Consider the following 10,146-nt stretch of genomic DNA (forward strand, 5'->3'; position numbering starts at 1 on the left):
CAGAGTGTGGCGGGGGGGCGTGGTTTAGCGAAGTCTGCAGCGGGAGAGAGAATCAGGAGACGAGCGGTAAGTGAGTGGTTTGGGCAAAAATTATCAGCACCTGTTTCTCGTTCTAGTAATTGGCGTGGAGAGAGTATAAAACGCCAGGAGAAACGGATGCAAGCGAGAGAGACGGACTGCTGACCCGAACCGGAGACGGAAAACCGGAAGGAATAAACCGAAAGTACTACTGAGCGTGTCAGAATAAGAGTCACCGTTTGGGTGTTTGTAATTTTCTTTATTTTCTGTTAAATAAATATGTCAGCAGTCCAGCCGACCCCTTTGTCCTCTTCCTTGCCACACTCGAACTTACTACACTGGTGCCGAAACCCAGGAAGGAAGAAGGACCGCCGCCGCCGCCATGCAAAGCCCGTCCTCCACGCCGCTTGCGGATATCATTGCTTCCCTCGCTGTCCTACACCAAGAACAACACCAGGCCCTGCTGGACCTGAGGACCAATCAGGAGAGACGATTCCAGCAGGAGGACCACGAGAGGTTCCGGAGCTGGTGTCCAGCGATGGAGGTGGGGACAATGATCCGGGTCCCGGACGTCCCACAGGTCACCCCCGGTCAGGCTGGCGAGTACCAAATACCCGTGAGTATCAAGGGGGGTACATATCCGGCCTTGGTGGATTCAGGATGTAACCAAACCTCAATCCATCAAAGCCTGATTCAACCGGGGGCATTGGATACAAGCCGCGTGGTTAAGGTGCGGTGTGTACACGGGGATGTGGTGGAGTATCCGGTTGTCCCAATTAGCATTCATTTCCGGGGACAAAAGCATAGTGTAGAGGTGGCGGTTAGTCCGCACCTCCGGCATCCAGTAATTTTGGGAACGAATTGGCCCGCGTTTACGGTTTTATTGGGGTCGTTATGTGCGGATGCCTCTTGGGGAAATAAGCCACGGAAGGAGGCCGTGCGGGTACAGGTGGGAGAAACTGAGCGAGGGTCGCTGGGGTCTGCTTCAGGGGAACCAAACGAAATCGGGAGACTAATTCTCTCGGAGCGTGATGACTTTCCTCTGGAGCAGTCTCAGGATGAGACACTAAAACATGCGTTTCAACAGGTCCGCACCATCGATGGCCAGTCTCTCCAACCTGCCCTCCCGCTCTCCTATCCGTATTTTGCCATTTTAAAAGACCGGTTGTATACAGTGACCCAAGACGCTCGGATACAACCCAATTGTTAATTCCAAAGGGCCGCAGGGAAATGCTTTTCCAGGCGGCTCATTCTAATCCTATGGCGGGCCATTTGGGACAGGCCGCAACACTAAATCGCCTCATGGCCCGTTTCTTTTGGCCGGGCATTCATGACAACGTGCGCAGGTGGTGCACATCTTGTCCGGAATGTCAGTTGGTAAACCCACCGGCCGCCCCAAAAGCGCCTTTGCGCCCTCTTCCCTTAATGCAGGTCCCCTTCGAGAGAATTGGTATGGATCTCATCGGGCCATTAGAGCGATCGGCACGAGGACATCACTTTGCATTAGTCATAGTTGATTATGCAACACGATATCCTGAAGCGGTGGCCCTCCGCAACATTTCCGCTAAAAGTGTTGCGGATGCCCTGTTTCGTCTTATCTCCCGGGTGGGGGTTCCAAAAGAAATCCTCACCGATCAGGGCACGGCGTTTATGTCACGTACGCTACGCGAACTGTACGGATTGTTGGGCATTAAATCGATTCGAACTAGCGTCTATCACCCACAAACCGACGGCATGGTCGAACGATTTAATCGCACACTTAAATCCATGATCCGTAAGTTCGTTCACGAAGACGCCAAAAATTGGGATAGGTGGCTAGAGTCATTGTTATTCGCTGTGCGAGAGGTCCCACAAGCCTCCACGGGGTTTTCCCCCTTCGAGCTTCTCTATGGATGCCAGACCCGGGGGGTGCTCGATGTACTGAGAGAAACTTGGGAGGAGGGACCATCTCAGGGCAAAAACGAAATTCAGTATGTGCTGGACTTGAGAACAAAACTCCACACATTAGGGCGGCTATCAATGGAGAATTTGTTACAAGCCCAGGACCGCCAGAGCCAGCTGTATAACAGGTGAACTAGGTTACGCAAATTTGCATCGGGAGAGAAAGTACTTGTATTACTCCCAACGTCGAGCTCCAAATTAATGGCTACGTGGCAGGGACCGTTTGAGGTCGCACGACAGGTCGGAGATCTTGATTATGAGGTAATACGGTCCGATAGGAACGGGTCCCGTCAGATCTACCACCTCAACCTCCTTAAAAAATGGAATGAGGCGGAATCAGTGATGTTGGCAACGGTGATTGGTGGAGAGGATGATCTTGGGCCAGAGGCGAATATCAAACCACAATCCCTCGCCCTGGCTCCAGGTGGAGATCACCTCTCGCCGTCCCAACTCACTGATGTAACGAAATTGCAGGCAGAGTTTGTCGACGTCTTCTCGCCCCTACCGGGCCGTACTAAACTAATTCAGCACCATATCGAGACCGAGCCGGGCGTGGTAGTTCGCAGCCGGCCGTATCGTTTACCTGAGCACAAGAAACAAGTAGTTCAGCCTGAATTGGGCGATATGCTTGACATGGGGGTAATAGAAGAATCTAATAGTAACTGGGTGAGCCCGATAGTTTTAGTTCCGAAAACGGATGGCTCAGTCCGATTCTGTGTAGATTACCGCAAGGTGAATGCTGTGTCGAAATTCGACGATTATCCAATGCCGCGGGTTGACGAGTTGCTTGATCGGCTAGGCACGGCTCGTTTTTATTCGACATTGGACTTAACAAAGGGCTATTGGCAGATCCCCTTGTCTCCATTGTCCAGAGAAAAGACAGCTTCCACAACGCCGTTCGGATTACACCAATTTGTTACCCTTCTGTTTGGCTTGTTCGGGGCCCCAGCTACCTTCCAGCGCTTCATGGATAGGATTCTACAGCCCCATGCTGCATATGCGGCTGCCTACCTAGATGATATTATTATATTTAGTAATGATTGGCAGCGGCACATGCAGCATCTGAGGGCTGTCCTGAGGTCGCTGAGGGGAGCGGGGCTCACGGCCAACCCAACGACCCAAGACCAAAAAGGAGGTAAGACAGTTCTTGGGGCTGGCGGGATATTATAGACGGTTTATTCCTTATTATTCAGACCTCACCAGCCCTTTGACTGACTTTACTAAAAAGGAGGTACCAGATACGGTCCAGTGGACGGAGCCATGTCAGCAGGCCTTTACTCAGGTCAAGGCTGCTCTGTGTGGCGGGCCGCTGTTATACTCTCCTGATCTTTCTCTCCCTTTTCTGTTGCAGACAGACGCATTGGACAGGGGGCTGGGGGCAGTCCTGTCCCAGGAGATAGAGGGGGAGGAACGGCCGGTGCTGTACATTAGCCGGAAGCTCTCGAAGAGAGAGGCTAAGTACAGCACCATCGAGAAAGAGTGCCTTGCCATCAGATGGGCCGTCCTCACCCTCCGCTATTATCTCCTGGGACGGGAGTTCACCCTCTGTTCGGACCACGCTCCGCTGCAGTGGCTCCACCGCATGAAGGATACCAACGCGCGGATCACTCGTTGGTATCTAGCTCTTCAGCCTTTTAAGTTGAAGGTGATCCACAGGCCGGGTGTTCAGATGGCGGTGGCCGACTTCCTCTCCAGAAATGGGGGGGGGGGTCTGGGGCCTGAGTCGGGCAGTGGGGGTATGTGGCAGGGGGGCGTGGTTTAGCGAAGTCTGCAGCGGGAGAGAGAATCAGGAGACGAGCGGTAAGTGAGTGGTTTGGGCAAAAATTATCAGCACCTGTTTCTCGTTCTAGTAATTGGCGTGGAGAGAGTATAAAACGCCAGGAGAAACGATGCAAGCGAGAGAGAGACGGACTGCTGAACCGAACCGGAGACTGAAAACCGGAAGGAGTAAACCGAAAGTACTACTGAGCATGTCAGAATAAGAGTCACCGTTTGGGTGTTTGTAATTTTCTTTATTTTCTGTTAAATAAATACACAGCAGTCCAGCCGACCCCTTTGTCCTCTTCCTTGCCACACACGAACTTACTACACAGAGTAAAACAGAATAAAATCAAATGTAACAATTTATTATCAGTCAGGTAAATATGAATTCTGCCAATTACATATCCAATTGAAACACATCAAATAATATCAGTACAAAACATCAAATTCTCAAAGATGAATCTATAAGTAAAATATGCATACCTGACCTTAGAAAATACATAGTATGAAGTGAAGAGACACACAACACACTACGGGCTTTCTGGCTACAGAAATCGCCCTGATCCTTTTGCTGCAATCCTTTAAATACCTAAAGACCAAGACAAACATCCCCCGAGATGGAGACAGAAACTAACAATTGGAATTTGCATTACCTCAGGTCCCAAGCCTGGGTGGTTTTACAACTTAATGGGAATGGGGTAATTTACATGAAGGACCCTAGGAAAGGGCTCTCCCATCACAGTAATCAAGATATCTCTTGACTCTTCAGATCTGTATTATCTTCTGATCTACTTTTGTAAGATTGAGACCATTGTACCAGTTGCAATGAGACATTTCCAATGATACCAGACATGAGTGTTAGTTCACTTGCATTGACATTTTCATGTAATAATTTTGAGCAGACTGAGTAGAAGGAAGAATGGGTGAAGGGATTTAAAATGAAACAAATGGCCAGAAGGGGAGGAGGTCTCCTGCTCCTCCACTCTGTGGGGTGTCTCGAAGATGCCCGTGTATGTTTGTATTGTCTGTTTCTCAGGAGATCAAAGTATCTCAGGTTCTTTCGTCCTTACAATTCATTAGGAAAAAAGTGTGTCAATAATGCAAATTGACAGTTAAAGCCAGTTCATCAGTGAATTCAGTGATGTCATCTCTAACAAGCCAAAACAAATTCATTTAGGCTAAAACAAAACTGAAACCAACACTGGCACTCTCATTCTGCACAAAATCAAATGTTTCCGTATTCACAATCTTTTGAATGCCAAATAATTTATTATAGCCTACTTCACTAGAGTTCCAATACCCACGTAAAACAAAATGTTTTGCATAACATCACTGCAGTATAGTGATAACACTTAACAACACAGATTTTATTACAAATTTAAATTACACTGCACCGGTGTGTGTGTGTTTTCTTTTGATATGTTTGTTTGACAGTATTTTATAATGATAATGAACTTGTCACAGACCTTGTCTTTTAATGGTTAATAATTGTTAACAAGCATATATATATATATATATATATATATATATATATATATATATATATATATATATATATATATATATTGCAATAGCCTGCTGCAAGCTAAGAGGGAGATAAATTGTTAGCTAGAGCAGCTGGGGTTGCTGAGTCTTTGGGCAAATCCAGGACTCAGTCAAGCCCAATATGCTGAGTGTGGATTGTAAAGAAAAAGCTGTCTCCATGTGATGTAACAGCACTGACCAGAAACAACCAGAATGTTTTGGAAACACATGATAGAGGTGGAAAAGGAAAAAGAGAGGACAGGAAAAAAGAGTGTGTAACAACTCACTGTGTACAGTGACAATACAAAGTAGAAATGGGTAGTAAAACAAATATTCCTTCCTAGCAGCAAGTAATAATTTAAACAACTGATCTACAAACAAGTATTGTGTAAACATGGAGTTATGTTCTGTATGCTAAATACGAAAACAAATGTATGTGCAGTACCTATAACAGCGCTTTGCATTTTGCGAGATTGACATGCTAAATGGCCAACTGACATTGTTTACTTTCATTTCGTTCACAAACGAGACAAGCTATGTACCAGTTAATTAAATTCATGAACGAGATGCATCAATTCATTCAACTCATTCACGAACGACATGTATCAGTCATTTCATTCAAGAACGAGAAGATCTCTGGATCTTGTTCAGACTCCATCGAAATTCCAAACTGAAGAGCATATTCGATCACTACATTCAACAAATCGCATGCTCCATCACATGTCATACTCGAAAGATATTGCCTCGAGGTTGAGTAATACTTTGACAGGATGAAACAGTTCACCGAGCTGCACATGCGCTGCTAATAGCGCCACGATGCTGTGAATGTATTGGAATGTATTGTGAAGGAATTTCAGTCAACGAGAAATATGAGTCAATGGATTACGTGAGCGAGAACGATCCGTTCACCTAAAAGATTAGTCCAAAAATAATAATTTGTTCACGAACGACACATACTCTGAGAGGAATCACTAATGTGTTGCTGAGATGGTCTCAAAACCCTGAAGAAGCAGTCATCCATAATCAACATGAAAAAGATGAGTTTGTTCCTAAAACTAGCAATCTAGAGTGAAATCTCTCAGTGCTGTGGTTAATGATGAGGAAAATATGAAGCTCTGTGAATTATTATTATTTATTTTTTTTAGACGCCTGCTGAAACCATTAGTTTAATTTTCATTATATTATATTCATTATAAAGTTACTGCAAGATGCCAGACTGAACATGTCTCCTCAAATATCCCTTTCGGTCACACTTTATTTTAGGGTCCAATTCTCACTATTAACTAACCATTAACTATGACTTTTGCCTCAATTAACTCCTTTTATGCTGCTTATTAATAGTTTATAAGGTAGTTGTTAAGTTTAGGGTATTGGGTAGGATTATGGATGTCATGCATTATATGTACTTTATAAGCACTAATAAACAGCCAATATGTTAATAATAGACATGCTAATAAGCAACTAGATATTAGTGTGAACTGGACTCTATACTAAAGTGTTACCTCACTTTCTATTATAAGCATAGGAGTTAAATGTTTAAAGTGTACTATAGAGAGAAAGCGAGTCTTTAAGTGAAGTCTAATAGTCAACACAGTAATATTCATATATTGTGTGGTCTGGGTTAAAACAAGGTGACTCAGACAATCATGGCCACATTTCAATTATTCTGGATAAATACACAAAGTCATACTTCAACAACAAACAACACATGTTAGCATCACTTTATCACAGGGGATCAAAAGCTTAATGCTTTAATTAAAATTGTATAGTATTAAATGAACTGATACATAATCCCAGTAAATTGAATATAATTATATTGTCAGTAGTTATCAGTGAATTAGAGCAATTTCAATTGTCCTTCAGATAAACAGCTGTATTGATGAAATAAGAATGTGTTCCTTGATGAAATTAAACAATAATACACAGATGCTGCATTACTATATAGTAGGCAAAAAGCTGTAGGCAAGTGCATGTACACTGATACATTCAGCTAAGTACTTATGCATATTTATACAGAATGTTTCAAACCAATTTAATGAAGCATGTAGGACAAGATGAATATGAATATGTCAGCACCTGGAACAATTACAATAACATCTAAACATCTAGATTCAGTCTGTGGTTCCAGATTAACGTTTATCAGCACAAGTCCTGTAAATCAAACATACATATTGTGATAATCATATTCTCCAGCAGGTTCTAAAGAGCTTGCTGAGCTTCAGTGGAAGTGAGATTTATCATGGTTTATTTGATTAACTGCACCCTAATGCAGTTATTGTAGATTAATGTACCTACCTTGCTGTTTTTTTCTCCTTGTGTGTTATGTCCCTGTAGGGGAGTATCGTCCAGGACAGTTTAACGTCACTCAACCCCAGAGCGGACTGCAGCTAAAACACACCGACAGCTATTAAAACAGGTTTCATTTAGTGTAACTAGACTGACCTCATCATGTGACACACAGCAGCCACAACAGCACTTTATAAATGATGCAGGCTTATGTTTATTTTTATTTTTTTCATTTTTATTCAAAATATTATTTTTAATACGACTGACTTTGTATTTAGTGTCAATTTAATAAAAACATTGTAAATTACAAATTACAACACTTTCACTGTACAGAAAGAGAACAAAGAACATTTACATTATCAAAGAACATTATCACTGACTTCAATCTAGCCAGAGTTCAAGCACACTCATAAACACCAATTTAATCACTGAAGCTGTTTACACTTTGAAATATCTTTTTTACATTTGTAAGCACATCTGCACTCTGCAGTTTCTGATGAGAGTGCAGAATTTAGTCTGCTAAATGACTGCGATGACTCATCTGAACGCCTCTGATTGGCCATTGTGTTCATAAGCTCAACAGAATTATGTGTGATTGGTTTTAATGTTCAGCACTGTAAAAACATGTCTGCCTCTGGTTCTGTGACAGTCAGCAAATGCAGATTTGAATTTAGCAGCTGGTGATGATTTACTTTTTTCCATTACTGCCACCCACAGGACAAACTGAGCATTGAACCCAAAATAGTTTGCTGTGACATGACCCCCTTTTAATTTCTTTTAAGATTTTGTCCATATCAATTCTTTTATCTGTTGCACGTTTTCTTACTTGATTTAGAAGTGTGTGGTTTACTGCAGCTGTGTCAACACCGGAGGTTAATTTCATCCTCAGAAAAACTTTTTTCTTATAAACTGCAAAAATGCATAACATCAAACACATAAATAATGTTTCGTTAAATTTTTTTATTATTAATATTATTTTTTTTATTTTATTCAATTCTTACAGATGCAGTATGTAAGCCCAGTTTAATAGAATGATATAATTTATTTATTTATTTATTTTGAATCAGTGCAGATTCTATGTTGGCCACTGGATGTACTGCGGTCACATGAGCAAAATTTTTATAAAATATATCAGATTCAATACTGTAGCGATATATAAAGCACAGCTCAGTCACATAAGTCATTTCGAAACCAATCAGCTTTCTGGATGAGGGCATGTTCAAGTTGATCATGCAAATTCGACCAACAGAAAGATGCTGGGCTTGAAAGTGACATCTTTGTGAGCTGTGATTCATACATCTCTACTGTATTGACAATTGACCTATAAAATGTGACCGCACTTCAACAATCTAGACTGAGGTGTCAGAAATTACCTGTCCCATAAACCTCCACCTCACACAGTGTGAGATACTGCTGGATGTTAGGAACGTACATGTTCACATAACGACCTTCCATTCCTCCACAAGAGAAACTGACAGAACTGCCTGCTGGAACAAGTGAAGTGACACCACATCTACAGAGAGAAAGAGAGAAACCTTGACACAATCAGCTGACATGATCAAATCCAGTTCTCCTGACAGGATCATAACTGTTTTCATAACTTCACCTGGGATTGTTGTTGCCGTTGTTCTCCAGAGAGTTTCCGATGCGGATCTCTACTCCAGCCGTTTGCTCCAGCCAGCCGTCGCCTCTGTTGGTGACGGTCACTTTGTAAATGTAGTAAGAATCCAGCAGGTCCAGCCTCCACCACGGGTTGAGCTCGTTATCTGTGTGGGAGCAGCTTGAGGCAAAACCTGGGGCGTATCTGATGCCGTCGATGGCGTTTGCAGCTCCCCAGGTGAAATATGTGGATGACTGTACAGCCGTTCCTTTTAATGCCACATTTTCTAAAAATATGTAAAGAGACAGAGGGGTCAAGACTCAAATGTGTGAAGTTTCAATATATTCCAATTGGGTCAAAATATTAAATTCCAATCCAAAACACTCAATTCCTTTTACTAGTACATTAAAATCTGAAGTTAATATTTTTAATGGATCTGCACTTACATGAACTAACTACAAGCAGTTGTGTTTTATTAACCAACATTAACAAAGATTGATAAATACTATAAGTTGTATATTGGTTAATGTTAGTTAATGCATGTTAACTAATAGGTCATAAGTGATTACTTTTTACCTTCCATGTTTTCTGAACTCCCCTGAATGGAAAAGACACCTGTTACAAAAACAAAATATTTCCATTGCTTTCTGGGATGTAGATCAAGTTTATGTTGCATTTGATTCTTTAAAAATTTTCATAAAGAATAGCTAAACAGCATCTATAATTGCACATAATCTGACTGATGCGTGTCATTTATACTCACCCAAAAGTAAGAACAGATAAAAGAGTTCCTTCATCTTGTTTGTTAAAGATCATTAACTAGATACCTGTGATGGTCAGATATGACAAGGGGATCCATCCCTCCTTTTATTTGTGTTTCTCATAGCAGCTCGAGTCTCCACCCTTAGGAAATTCTGACAGAATATATTTCACACATCATAGGACCTTCAGAATTGCTTTCCTTAGAGCACCTCTCAGGTCAAGTCTGATTTACTAAACAAATCTTCAAAAATGCA

General features: G+C 42.3%; 1 protein-coding gene across 1 annotated transcript in view; it reads right to left on the reverse strand.

Annotated features, from left to right (window-relative positions):
* Positions 1-9,738, reverse strand: part of LOC128017570 (fucolectin-like) — a 376,457-nt gene extending 366,719 nt beyond the window's left edge. Inside the window, exons 1-2 of the mRNA XM_052602975.1 lie at positions 9,707-9,738; positions 9,137-9,416 (exon numbers count right to left, since the gene is read on the reverse strand). Of these exons, the coding sequence (XP_052458935.1) occupies positions 9,137-9,416; positions 9,707-9,713 (287 nt within the window). The 5' untranslated portion in view covers positions 9,714-9,738. The remainder of the gene's footprint in view (positions 1-9,136; positions 9,417-9,706) is intronic.
* Between the last annotated feature and the right edge of the window lie 408 nt (positions 9,739-10,146).

Source organism: Carassius gibelio, chromosome A7 (genome assembly GCF_023724105.1).
Source record: "Carassius gibelio isolate Cgi1373 ecotype wild population from Czech Republic chromosome A7, carGib1.2-hapl.c, whole genome shotgun sequence".
NCBI classification, from domain to species: domain Eukaryota; kingdom Metazoa; phylum Chordata; class Actinopteri; order Cypriniformes; family Cyprinidae; genus Carassius; species Carassius gibelio.